The 14,224-nt window shown below is 43.0% G+C and overlaps 1 protein-coding gene across 4 annotated transcripts in view; it reads left to right on the top strand.

Annotated features, from left to right (window-relative positions):
- The window catches only part of LOC149301474 (vacuole membrane protein 1-like), a 96,101-nt gene that overhangs the window by 61,425 nt on the left and 20,452 nt on the right, over window positions 1–14,224 (top strand). For all 4 annotated transcript variants that reach the window (XM_089483880.1, XM_089483878.1, XM_089483881.1 and 1 more), the window contains exons 9-10: window positions 6,336–6,452; window positions 7,755–7,816. In XM_089483880.1, the coding sequence (XP_089340006.1) occupies window positions 6,336–6,452; window positions 7,755–7,816 (179 nt within the window). The remainder of the gene's footprint in view (window positions 1–6,335; window positions 6,453–7,754; window positions 7,817–14,224) is intronic.

The raw sequence follows: 14,224 nt of genomic DNA, 5'->3' as shown, positions 1-14,224 counted from the left end.
AGCTGTCATTAGCCCTAGTCTCCCTCCTTGGAGGTCTTTAAGCAGAAGCTGGATGGCCATCTGTCAGAGATGCTTTGACTGGGAGTTCCTGCATGGCAGAATGGGGTTGGACTGGATGGCCCTTGCAGTCTCTTCCAACTCTATGATTTTATGATTCTATGAATATATGGTGGGGGATTGTGGAAGTAGCAGTCCAAAAAAAACTGAGAATCACAGCTGCCCAACCCAGTTCTGGACTATGGGATGCTCCGTGATACATTCAGAACAACAAGATTAAATACAAAAAGCCAATTCTGTGGTACCCTAATTTCTTTTAATGACCTCTGCATGGTTAGGACAGAGGGGGGGGGGGAGTTGAAGGATTCCTGTGCTTCCCCTTCTGTGAGCATCCCAGGGTGACATGCACACTTTAAAGATGCAACAGCATGGAAAATATATATGGACGTACATACAAAATGATGGTTTTAAGTGTCTAGCTTTGTTTTCTCTGTCTTCTCCTTCTGTTTCTTTCCCCTCCACCCAATGCCCCAAGCAAAGGCCTGCTCCTGTCTAGCTCTTTTGGAGTCGCTCAATTTAGCTAAGCTGTCATGGCATTATTGTTGCTGGGACTGACTCACCCGGTCACACAGTCACCCTGGCATGAGCCATCTCTGAATAAGCTGATTTGAGCCGAAGCAAAGTTGAGGGTAACTGGAAATCATCTGAGAAGATGTCAATCCGTCCTTTCTCTCTCTCTCTCTGTCTCTCTCTCTTGGTTATTACTTTTTAAACGATCTACTAAGTCAATGCCTCCTTTCTTACTGTCCTCGCCCCACCATGAGACATTCTGCCCCTTGCATCTTTCTTCATTGCAGGACAGATGTTTGCTTAAATATGGGAATTAAGAGACATTGTGGTTTTTGGGTTTTTGAGTCATAAATAAAAGGAAGCAACAGACGTCGTAAGAATGTGTAACAGACTTTGCTTTCTATTATGTTCTCTCATCCAGATTATTGATACTACTACTGCTCCTGCTGTAACAGATAAGATTATCCTTGGGAGAGGCAGAATAAAAATTATTATTATTATTATTATTATTATTGTTCAGCGATACAACCGTGTTAATCTGGAACATCAGTATGCAAAGGGATCTTGCAACACCTTTGGGACTAACTGTGCGTAAGAAGTGGGAGCATGAGCTTTTGTAGACTTGGTCTACTTTCTCTATGGGATATTTTTTGGACTTCTGGGAAAGGGAGGCTCAACCTGTAATTGTTTAAATAGTGACGCTGGTCAGGTCAAGTCGAAATGGCAAGGATCAACCATTAGCCAATATGTTTTCATGGTGACAGCCCTTCCCGACAAGCCGTCAGCCTGATGTGAAGAACAAACTTGTGATCCTCCAGATGTTTTAGACTACAACTCCCAGAACCCTTTCACACTTGCTGTGCCAGGCTATAGGTGAAAACATCTGAAGGTCCAAATGCAAACTCGCTCTTAGCCCCGAGAAAGAGAACACTGGGCTGAGGTTTAAAAAGCATATAATGACATCTATTTCTCTTGAAGCGAGCAGGAGGGGACTTTTTGCTTTCCGGGTTGTGCAATGCTGCTGTGTGTGTATGTGCGCATGCATTTTAATTTGAAGTAGTGACTGGGTTTTTGAGCACGCTGCCGTCTTTCCCTCCCCTTGTTCAGTTACGACATCTGAGGCTTAATCTCCAGAACATTTTGTGCTCCTTTGGCCCGATAGGAGCGCGTAAACACATCTCTTTCTCTCTCTTCCTCTTTGAGTTTTCCTTACAGTAGCCGCGTGAATCTGCCCTACCACCATCTTCTGGTTCGCCCAACACCTCATTGTCCCGGCTCTTTGTTTAAACGCGTAAATATCTAAAGAGAAACCAGCTATTTAAAGGATTCTGTAAAATGACAGATTCACGGTGGAGCAATTCCCTTCTCCATGCAAAGAGTGTCTGGAGTGTTTTATTTGGTTTACTCTGTAACCTTATCCTACCGGCTTACGGACTCCGGGTTTGTTAACAAGTTTGTACAGCCGTTCCCCCTTGTTTTAAAAAATCACTAAAACCTACTTGTTTAAGACATCAAAATATTTGATATCAGATATCAGGATATTTGGGCTGGTATTTTAACTTGAAACAGTGCTGCACGAGTTCATTCGTGGCTTTTCCCCCCCCCCCCCCCATTGCATTTTGATTTAATCCTTTTTTTTAACCACACATGTTCATACACATGTTATTTCATTTACATATGTTGTATTTATGGCTAGCTAGCCAGAGCATCCTTTTTACCCTGGAGGAACCCTTGGAATAATTTTTTCGGTGCCATAAAATTTTTATATCTACAATTCCATTTTTTTTTACTGTTTGGAAAGCAATACAGAGCTAACAAATACAAGAATCATAGAATCGTAGAGTTGGAAGAGACCACTAGGGCCCTCCAGTCCAACCCCCTGCCATGCAGGAAATCCAAATCAAAGCATCCCCAACAGATGGCCATCCAGCCTCTGTTTAAAGACCTCCAAGGAAGGATCAATCATTCTTAACCTTTTTTGCCCTAGAGGGACACTTAAAATCATTCTCAGGTATCAGAGGACCCTTGCATAAAATATAGGTACCACATATACTCGGCTATAAGACCTAATGTATAAGTTGAAGGCAGGTTATGGATTTAGATATGAACCATGGATAACTTGACTCAGGTTTTTAGGGTCACTTTTTTTGTCTAAAATTTCAGGACGTATACATGAGTGTATACAGTATTACCGAAAACTCAAGGTAGTTTGTATATGTGTTCATTTTCAGTCACTATATCACACCAAATCCCTAGCAATGCCTTGCAGAAACTCTGGTTTATACTGCTTTGAGCGTTATATGTATGGGAAGAAGTGTATGAATGAACCCATTTCAGTTTAACTATTTGTTCATATCTTCTTAGAAGACCCTTTTTCCCCCTTCCGCCGCCCCAACAACTTTAGCCATAGAGGCCACCGGTGTAACTCTGGATGTGTTTGCTGCTTATATGCATTAATCTGGATCAACTCCGGGCTGTTGTGTTTCTCCTATATGCCTTGTCTAGACTAGGGATAAAGAGTTACATTTCCAGCAGGCTGTATAATGGCAATTGAAAGCTCCACTTACCAGCGTGGCAGGTTGTATTTTATTTACGACCGGTTTAACTAAGGCTGACAGCTCCACTACCCTGTAACAATAACTTTGCATTTATATATTGTTTTAGCGCTTCAGAGTTTTCCTGTGTTTTCTCCCAACAGGCATTTATAATAAGAGAAACCCTTTGGCCTTCCAGGTGTTTTGGACTTCAGCTCCCAGAAGCCCCAGCTACCCTTGTAAGGGATTGTGGGAATTGCTGGGCAAAGCATCTGGGGAAGGTCAAAAGCCCCTCGCCTGCTTTATGGTAACTCTGAAACAGGGGCGTTCATTGGTTTTTACCTTCTTACAGAGAGATCTTTCTGTCTCTTTCATAACATCTGTGTTAGCCTTTTCCAACTGGGTATGTTCCAGATCTGTTGGACTTGAATTCCCATCATCCTCGGATATTTTGGCCAGGAACGGTGGGGATGGAAATGCAACATATCAGGAGGGTGTCCCATTGGGAAAAGTGGCGTTTAACTACGAGGCCTTTGTATGTAGAGAGATGTTGTAGCACCTTTGAGACTCACTGAAAGAAAGAAGTTGGCAGCCTGAGCTTTCGTAGACTTGAGTCTACAGTCTACGAAAGCTCGTGTTGCCAACGTCTTTCGTTCAGTGAGTCTCAAAGGTGCTACAAGAAAGAAGTTGGCAGCCTGAGCTTTCGTAGACTTCAGTCTACAGTCTACGAAAGCTCATGCTGCCAACGTCTTTCGTTCAGTGAGTCTCAAAGGTGCTACAAGAAAGAAGTTGGCAGCCTGAGCTTTCGTAGACTTCAGTCTACAGTCTACGAAAGCTCATGCTGCCAACTTCTTTCGTTCAGTGAGTCTCAAAGGTGCTACAAGATCTCTCTGCATACTCACTCCACAGACGAACACAGCTATATCTTTGAATTAAAAGGCACTTGTTAAACTGACTTCTTTCTCAAAAGAGAAACAAGCAGGTGGTTTTGTGTATCCAAAGGGGAATTGTATTTTCCACATTGCTGTCCCAGACCCAAGACAGCAAGATCATTTTAGCCATGGAAATGTATGGCAACCATGTATTCTAAAATAACAGCATGTATAGTCTGCTTCATCAAAGTGGAGTGCATAGCTGAACTGGGCCTATACACAGCGCATTGTACACTCCAGTAACAATTTGGATCCCGGTCTTTTTCTGTAACACTGAGGTCTAGAAACCTGGAGGGAGATGGCAGGTGATATCAAGGGTCTCTGCTGATCTATAACTCCTAGTGTTCCAAGTTGGTAAGCTTCAATGCACCACTAGTTAACAATGGAGACCTTTAATTCTCTACCAGAGTTCTTGGATTCTTCACTGGTAAGAAAACACAAAAACAGAAACCCTTTTGCTGTTCATTTCCCCTCCGTGCCGCAAACACACAGAGAGAGCAATAAATACTACATTGATTATTTTCAGACACCCCCCTCCAACCCCAATTTTTTCTCTTTCAGACTCGGTTCATGAGGGATCAGTCTTGGAGTCTGACTCATTGGGCCAAAACACTTGTTGGAGGGGAACTAGTTGACAGATGACTTTAAAATGGCTGACTGTGGGGTTTTTTTTTTTTTATATAATGCATTTCTTACAGAAGACGTCTGTTCGCTGTTTCTAATCTGGGGATAAAAAGGAGCGCAGTTGGGCAGGCTCTGTTGTTTGTCTGGGACGTTGTCTAGCCCAGATCTCCCTAATTTCTGTTTTTCATAAATTTATGGGCTGCGGCGCAAATATCCTTGGGCACAAGATTGTGAAAAATTGGACGGAGAGGGTATATATTGGAGAGTATATAAGGAGGCCCTTGCCAAATCGGAACAAAGGTTGGCCAAGGGTAGTCGTAGGTCACTTTTTTTCCTGTCCAGGGCTTAATTTTCTCAGGGGTCATCCGTCAGGGGTCACTTGGCAGCTATGGGTCAAGCTAGCAGTGGACATAGGGCCAGAACTCAAGGCAGGGATGCCTACCCATTTACTCCTCTCATACTATTTTTTGTTTCTCTTTGCCACCATTTTCTCCTTCCTACCTTGCTTCCCACTCTCTGTCACCCCTTCTCTTTTTCTTCCTCCTGCCATACCTTTTCTCTCCATCATCCTTTATTCTTTTGTGCCACTTTCTGTCTGTAATCTTGCCCTCTCTTTCTGCCACCTCTCTTCTTTCACTTTCTTCCTCTTAACCATTCCCCTCTCTTCTCTCTTTTCTCTCTTTTGTCATCCTTTTCTCTCTCCTGTCTCATCCTCTCTCTCTTTCTGCCATCCTTTCTTCTGCCCTGCTCTTTTCCTTTTGCCATTTTCCTTAGTTTTCTGCCACTTTCTCCCTCCTGCCATGCTCCTCTCTCTCTCTGTGCCATCCTCTCTTTTGCCACCTTCTCCTTCTTAACATGTCTCTTTCTCTCGGCCATCCTTTCTCCATTTTCTCCCACCTTCTCCACCTCTTTCTTTCTTTCTTTCTTTCTTTCTTTCTTTCTTTCACCTTCATCTTTTTCCCCCTTCTGCCACCCTTTTCTTTCTCATTTCTCTAACATCTCTCCATCCTTTCCTCCCTCTACCGTCCTCTTTCTTTCTCTCCTTTGCTCTGCCATTCTTTTCTCTCTCTCTAGATTCCACCTAAACATTCGGAAGAACCTCCTGACAGTAAGCTCTTTGATAGTGGAAAATACTGCCTTGGAGGAAGGCAGAGTCTCCTTCTTTGGAGGTCTTTAAACAGAGGCTTAATGGCCATTTGTCGGGGGTCCTTTGATTGTGTATTCCTGCATGGCATGCAGTTGGATTGGATAGCCCTTAGGGTCCCTTCCAAATCTGATTCTCCTTTATCCTTACCTGGCAAGGTGCAAAACAGATCATTCTTGCAGTGGCCTGAACTTGTGACTTGGGGATAGTTGAAACTAGGCAAAGGGCTACATGCGTTCAGGCAAATGTTCTGATGTGGTCTTAGGTTACCCACCTCATCCCATGGTTGCCAGTCAGATGCCTGTGGTTAAAAGCAGGCCATGAGGGCAACATCCCTCCTCTGCTTTTGCTCCCCATCAGAGATAAACTGCTGTGGAACGTAGAGGTTCCATTGATAGAACCTCTAACAGTTGGTGATAGCCATAACTTCCTTGATGAATTTGTCCAGTCCCCAGTGGCTGTTTATCATTAACCTAGCTAAAGAAGTTCTGCATCTCATCTTCCTCTTCCTCTTCTTTTTCTTTAACTTTGCAGATTCCAAACCCTCTCTTCGACTTGGCGGGAATAACATGCGGACACTTCCTGGTTCCCTTTTGGACTTTCTTCGGTGCCACTCTGATTGGAAAAGCAATAATCAAGATGCACATCCAGGTAATTTCCGCTCGCCCATCTTATGAGATCTCCATGGATGCTGCACTCCTAAAGATGTTTCAGTCACATCACAAATCTAATCAAATGATGTGGACCCAACTAGGGGTCTTGTCCACCATGAATCTGTTCTCTGGCACATTCTCTGGTGGAGCTGGAGAGGTGACAGCTGTTCTTCCCTGGCACACATAACCATTACACATAAGTTCCCTGTCGATTGGCAGGGGTTGGGTTAATGTTGGGCACTGCTTGGAATGCACCAGCGACGTCACCACCAGGCATGTACTTTTCTATTTCCCCTGCCTCCTGGGAGGTAGCATAATGGCAAAAAGCACCAAATACGTGGGCCAGGAAATTCCTGGTTTAAATATTGACCTTGCCATGAAGTCAGCTAAGTGTCACCCCTTCTCTGCCTGCCTAATAGGGAACAATAATATTGTTTCAGGGTCTTTGTAACAGTTGTTGGAACATTTGTATGAATACTTTGGGCAATGATGTAGTAGACCCAAGGCTTCTAAGACTGAAGTCCTATGACTTTATTATTATTATTTGCAGAGGTGTTGATGGTGTCTATCACTCTGCTCTGGTACTTGCGATCATCCTCACAGTAGCTGGAATCGGGGATGGGAGTTCTCTATTAGTATATAGCAGAGCAGAGACCCAGTGTGGTGTAGTGGTTCCTGTAGATCATAATATCAATGAGTGTTTTAGGAAATGCCACTTTTGTAGATTTACAGTGAAATTCCCAATCCTCCATGCCAAACAGCAAGCCTCCGCGCTCATCCCCAGTAGTCCGTTTTACTGTTGCGTTTAATTGCCCTTTTAATCTACGCCACAAAAATCATGTCTTAAGTATTTGTAGCAAACTCACTTTTTTTGGAGTGTTGGATCTCTATCTAACCAAAACTGCGCTGCCTGTCCACAACAACCAGGCTTGAGGCAACTCCCAGGTTTGCAACTTGGAGGCTGGGGTCACCAACCAACCCTACCATTAGACAGAACAAGGTAGTACTACCTTGAACAAAAGATTTTGGGACACATGACAGAGCAGCAAGTGGGAGAGGTGGCCAAAGGCCGCTGGTTTCTCTGCAAATCTGATAGAATAGCCCTGCTTCCCTTCTTTTCCGTCTGCTGTGGTCTGATGGAAGGGACCTTGACATCAGGACTGGATGAACTATAAAAGCAAACGGGTTAACAAAACAACAGGAGGTGTGATTCATTGCCTTGGATCACAGGCTGTAATTCTGCAATGTTTTGGTTTCCCCTTCAGTTGACTAATGGTGGTTGTTGTTGTTGTTCTTACAGAAACTTTTTGTGATCATTACATTCAGCAAACACATAGTGGAGCAGATGGTGTCTTTAATTGGGTGAGTAACTTTATCGATTTCCCCTGCCCAGCTGTAGTGCAAGTCGTGGGCTGACCAAGTGACACTGTCCATGTTAAGAGAGCTTTGCTACCGAAGAAAGGAAGGGGAGTAAAATGAGAAGGAAATCACTCTGGATTCTTCGTGATGTACTTGCTCTTTCCTTTGTGTCTTTCAAAAAGGAAAGTTCATGTTAATCTTCAAAGGCAAACTGTAAAACATTCGCATGATACCAAAGTTGAACACTATGCAGTTGTGTCAGTGGTGTACCACTATAAGTTCCACTGGGATCTGTAGTACTTAGGGGCTGCCACAGTGTCATCAGAAGGGACTGACTTAGTTTAATTCTATAAGTAGGCAGACACTCATGATACCTTTTGAACTATAGTTCTTGATACTTTTTGAATTGTAGTTCAGAGGAGTGGGCTAGAGCTTTTTGCCAGAGAATTTGGAGGACCTCTCCGAACTATAAATCCCAGGATTCCTTCCAGTGGCGCCGAAACAATTAAATTAGTATGACTAAACTAATAGCTGTGCAGCATGGATGGACCAGGTAACCCTATAATGAAATGGCAAGTGAAGGGGCATAGCAATGAACTCTCTTTAAGTGCGATTAGCATTCATTTCAATGGGATTTACATCCAAGAAAATGCAGCCTGGATTCAGTGTTCCTTCGTCCACTTCAACAGGAAAGTAGCCCTGGGCTTTAAATGCTGCTTACCAGACCCATAGCGCTATGATTGAACAATTTAAATAGAAAAAAATAATGTATTGGTTAGATATTGAGACCGGAGCTTGCAAAAGGTGTCCTGTAAGCGGAACTAAAGCTCCCAAATCCCCCAGACAGAAATGGTGTGTGTTTCCGGGAGTCATCATCCAAAAAGTAAGTATTTTGAGCTGCAGTGTCCATATAATGTCTGAAATACAAAGCCCCCGTTTAGAAGGGAATTCAGCACATGATTATGGAATGGGTTAGGAAATGTCACATCAGCGCAACGGGGGCAGAGCATGAAAGAGTTACTGGGATCCTGGGAGTTGAGGTGCCAGAACAGAGAGAGAAAGAGAGAGATTCCCCTCCCCATGAGCGTCCATCTGTGCTAGGAAGTGATTCAGACTTGTTTTAAAACTAAGAATTTATTGACTCTTACCGGCAGGAAATAGAGCGAGGCTGCAGATAACAGGCATGTAATTATTGTTCTTTTCAAATATCTTTTGGGCTTGGGTCCTGTGCGTACCGTCCCTGTTTTGAAAGAGACAATGGCATACCGTACACACAAATGATTGAATTATTATTCTTATTTCATTGGTAAAGGAATGTCTACTCCTAAATGTGTTGACTGGAGAACAACTGGGTGTAACCCTCTCAATAAATCATGAACTACTTTAACTTAGAAGCGACACGGCACACTGTCTGGCGTCTGGGGAGAATTAACATCCCCATTACTTCCCAGTATATGTGTGTGGTTTTTTCCTGGATGTAGCCATAGTGGCTTTTTGCTCTTGAGTTTGGTTCTTCTGGGGGTAGGAGGAGAGCGCCTGCATTGCGGACTAGATCCAGGAGGTGAACCCAAGGTAATAAACCAAAACTGGAGGGAGAAGAAAGTGTGGAATTCCCCATCCATGGCTTTAAAAGGGACCTGGACTCATTCTTTGAGGATGGCTACTAGTAGTGGCTACTGCTAGTTATGATGGTGGCTAGACGCTACCTCCAATATCGGAGGCAGCATGACCTTGCTCTTGTTGGGGAACGTGTTTTTTGTGGGTTTTCGGGCTCTGTGCCCATGTTCTAGAAGAGTTTATTCCTGACATTTCGCCAGCATCTGTGGCTGGCATCTTCAGAGAATGCTGTCATGGAAGAGAGGTGTGTGTGTGTGTGTGTGTGTGTGTGTGTGTATTCATGCTCATATCCTTCTTATAGGCTTTCCATTGGGGTATCTAGAATGAAGAAAGAAAAAACCTATATTTGAAGAAGCAGGAACCTTCCGTCTTACCTTTATATCAAAGATCATTCTATCTAACTTTGGGTTTCCCAAGCAAGGTTTCCCAGAACCCTAGGGGAACCTTACAAGAGGTTGTAAGGATTCCACAAGAGATTGCAATTGGAGATAAACATATATATTCACACACACACACACATGCACACATATAATAATTTTTATTCAGGGGTTCCCAAAGACCTGAAAATGATTTCAAAGTTTCCTCCAAGGTAAAAAAAAGGTTGAGAAAGACTAATTCAACTTGTCTTTTCTGTATGTAGAGAGATCTTGTAGCACTTTTGAGACTAACTGAAAGAAAGAAGTTGGGAGTATGAGCTTTCCTAGACTTCAGTCTACTTCCTCAGATGCTTTTTTTTCTGATATGGTTGGGAATGGGGTATGAGAGAAGGAACATGTTTTGAGGACCCTTAAGAGCAGCAGAGTGCAAGACATGACAGCTGGCTCTAGGTTTTGGATGCCTCTTAAATAAGAGGACCCAATGGTACCCTCCCTTTCCACGATCACCATTGTCCATTTGATAGGCCTGCTTGTCTTCTCTGTCTCCTGACATTTCCTCTGGTCCTTCCTAGTCCTACACCTCCTTTCCTGCTTTCTTTTTTCGCTTTCCCCTCTCCTCTTCCTTTTCTTTTGTCTCGCTCTCATATCATAAACTCACTTATCAATAGCATTTATACCCTAGTCTACATCTTTACAGTGGCTTTATATAGCTACACCAGTGGCCATGGTCTATTGGGGGAATGGGGTGCCTCACCCCAAAATGTTACAGTGAGGTGTCTCATGTACTTGGACCATGGGCCAGTATTATTTTCTTTAAAAATGACAGTCTAAAAAGGGTACTTCACAAATGGAAAGGAAGATGTGGAGGGAAGTGGAAAACATGAAAGTTGAGCCATAGGTTCATAATGGGATGAGGTTCCTCAAGGTGGTGGAATTACTTTTGGGTTATCATTAGGAGAGAGGCAAAGTCTGTTGGAGTTGGTTCCTCAGGAGGCCTCATGTCAGCCCAGATTTTCTTCACTTCCCAAAGTCCTTCTGACTCAGGCCTGTTACAGACTACCAAAATAAAGCTGCTTTGGGTCTCTTTGGAGGTATGCTATTAAATAATGCATGGGTCCTAAGAGTCCAGAGGTTGCGCCAAAGCCACACTCCATTCCTAAGCACTGGAGTGCAGCTTTGGTGCAGCTTCCGGATTCTTAGGATGCATGCATCATTTAAACAGCATACCTCCAAAGAGCCCTGGAGCAGCTTTATTTTGGCAGTCTGTAACAGGTCTCAGTTTATTCTAGGTCCTCCTTGGCTCATGAGACAAAGCTCTTCTTGGTCAAACACAAGAAGCCATACTCATTGTCTACAGCAGCAGTTCCCAAACATTGGTCCTCTAGATGCTTCGGACTTCAGCTCCCAGAAGCCCATCCATCTTGTCCAACAGTCAGGAATTCTGGGAGCTGAAGTCCAGAATATCTGGAGGGCCAAAGTTTGGGTTGACACGATGCCCTTATCACACAATGGCAGCCGTGCCACCTTTGAGACTCCCCTACGGAAACTTAGCATGTGGCTCATAAATCGGAGACAGATGGTTGGAGGTCTTTCTTTCATTATATAGTTCGATGAGATTAATATCCATGATTTATACTTCTGGCATTTTCCGAGAAGGGGAAAATCATGGTCTCGAGGATACTTTTCAGCATCGGAATGTCTGGAAATAATCGCTCTCGAAGTATGTAAACTTGACATGGGTAGCGCTATACAAAGGAGTCGGAAAGGGTCTGAAGTAACATTCTTGAGCGCTTCGGCGTTTGGAACAAATCTGGTTTTTATAACTTCCGGAGCTTCAAAACGATCCTTTGTTGTCGCTTCCAAAAAGAAAAAGGAAAGGAAAAAAAGTCACTTGGTACACACTTAGTAATGACTGTTTTTGAAAACAGAGTTAACGTTCTGCTGAAGGAGGTACTTTTTCAAACTTAACACAAGTCTTGGGACCAAAGCTAGTAGCGTTTTCCCTCGTAATTACTCATCGGCTTTTGGAGCGAATTCCCCGCTCCCTTATCTTGCTTGTGTCTTTGCAAAAACCTTTGCTCGATTCAGGACTTTATTAAACAGTTGATGTCAGTCCTTAACTATGTCCTCCAGAGATGGGAAGATTTTCGGAATGTCCCGATACTGTCTTAACTTCTGCATTTTTTCCTTTTTCTTTCCAAATGCGGTCTCTGACGTTACCTCATCAATCTCTCTCCAGAGTGCGCATATGAAAACATGTGTGACCGCTACTAGAATCAAAATATATTAGTCACTATCAAATGCAAAACATAACTGCCTTTCCCCCCTCTTTTCAGCAAGCTAGTAGCAAGATCAGATCCTCTTAAGACCTTAAAGCTGTTCCCATTTGGACAAAGTAAAACTGGGTACGTTGATTTCAGTTCATTTTGCCTAGCTTTACTTTGTCCGAGTGTGAACAGTTTTAAAGTCTTAGAGGATTTGATCTAAAAGGATTTAACTCGTATTGCCCAGAACCCAATCTTAAATTCAGTAGTCTCTGTATTATTCAGAAAGTGTCTAATCTAAAATAAGAAATTCAGTTTAATCCAAAACTGGTTTCCATTTTTTAAAATTTAAAACATTTAAACCTCTCTTTTCAGCCAAAAAGGTAAATTAAAAACCAGATTATTCTTACATTCTGACAATCTAAAAGTTTTAACAAAAATGGAGGGGAGGGGAGGGAGGGAGGGAAGGAAGGAAGGAAGGAAGGAAGGAAGGAAGGAAAAGGCAACAAACTCGGGTACCTGATCTAAAATTTTTACATAGGATTTACTCCCCGTAAGTATGTGTATTATAGGTAGTACAGCTTCAACCACAAAATCTTAGGCCTGTTACAGGTTGCTAAAATAAAGCTGCTTCAGGTCTCTTTGGAGGTATGCTGTTTAAATGATGCATGCATCCAAAGAATCCAGAAGCTGCATCAAAGCTGCACTTCAGTACTTAGGAATGGAGTGTGGTTTTGGTGCGACCTTCGGACTCTTAGGACCCATGCATCATTTAAATAGCATACCTCCAAAGAGACCCAAAGCAGCTTTATTTTGGCAGTCTGTAACAGGCCTTAGTTACTCAATTTACTACTTAAATGTATGTGTGATAAAAACCCACATAGGGTTCGGAAATGTTCCCGAAGCAACAAGAGCATGTTCTTTCGCTTTCAGACTTTCCCGACTTCACTGCCCTTGCGCAGAATGCCTCGCTTTATTTCCGCATCTCGCTTTATTTCCAGACGCTGAGCTTGCGGGCAACATGCATTTGAAAAATGCAACACAACACACAGGCACACATACTATTTTATTTCCCTTTCATTGCTGCAACAACACAGATTTTGGGCAGCCGTTCTGTAATGTGCATTTCCTGTTAAAATTGAATGTATTCGTTTCCAGCCGCACAAAATTAAATGCCATAGCCTTTGTTATCCTGTGGCTGGCCCACCCACAACCTCAAGCCAGGAGAATTTTGTTTCAAAATTGTGATGAATGGCATACATTTTCTTCAGTTGGACGTTGTTTTTTTCTCCATTGAAGCAGATTTAATTAACCAGTGCTTGTGAATGGCTTTTTGTAGTGTTGTGTTATACCTTTTTGTTCTCGCCATCAGCACATGACTGTATGAAACTGCAAAGAGTATTCACTTTTAAAGACTATTATTGCCTTTGACAAGGAAATAATGTTTTCTCAGCAAGGGTTGAAGGATTTCTAGTGACATAAAGCAAGGTTTGGTAGCTTGTACCTGTGTGCTGCACCCATGTCAGATCTCCCATCCTGGGATTAATGCATTTCTAGTGCTTAGTTTTTGAGAGAGAGATGGAATATTCTCTTTCCAACTGTTTTAGATTTCCAAAACAGGGGAATTTCAAGTCCATTCTTAACTTTCACAAAGGGTTATGTGATGTTAGGCAGAGGAGCTGTGGCACCTTGGATGGAAACTCCACACAGAATGGGCCTTAGTACAATTCCATAATATTCTCCGGGATGGGATTTTTTGTTTAGCTGCCATGGATTTGGGCAGACTGTGGTCTATCAGACACCAGGTATAAACCTTATTCTTGGCCTGTTACAGACTGCCGAAATAAAGCTGCTTTGGGTCTCTTTGGAGGTATGCTATTTAAATGATGCATGGGTCCTAAGAGTCCGGAGGTCGCACCAAACCACACTCCATTCCTAAGCACCAGAGTGCAGCTTTTGGTGCAGCTTCCGGATTCTTAGGATGCATGCATCATTTAAATAGCATACCTCCAAAGAGAACCAAAGCAGCTTTATTTTGGCAGTCTGTAACAGGCCCTTGGTCTGTGGTTATTGTCTATCTCAGTGATTCCCAAACTCTGGTCCTTCAGGTGTTTTGGACTTCAGCTCCCAGAAACCTCAACCATCTTGGACAA

This window comes from Sceloporus occidentalis, unplaced genomic scaffold (assembly GCF_023333645.1).
Source record: "Sceloporus occidentalis isolate IW3139 unplaced genomic scaffold, rSceOcc1.0.p SCAF_21, whole genome shotgun sequence".
Taxonomy (NCBI): domain Eukaryota; kingdom Metazoa; phylum Chordata; class Lepidosauria; order Squamata; family Phrynosomatidae; genus Sceloporus; species Sceloporus occidentalis.
This window is presented reverse-complemented; position numbering and strand designations above follow the sequence as displayed.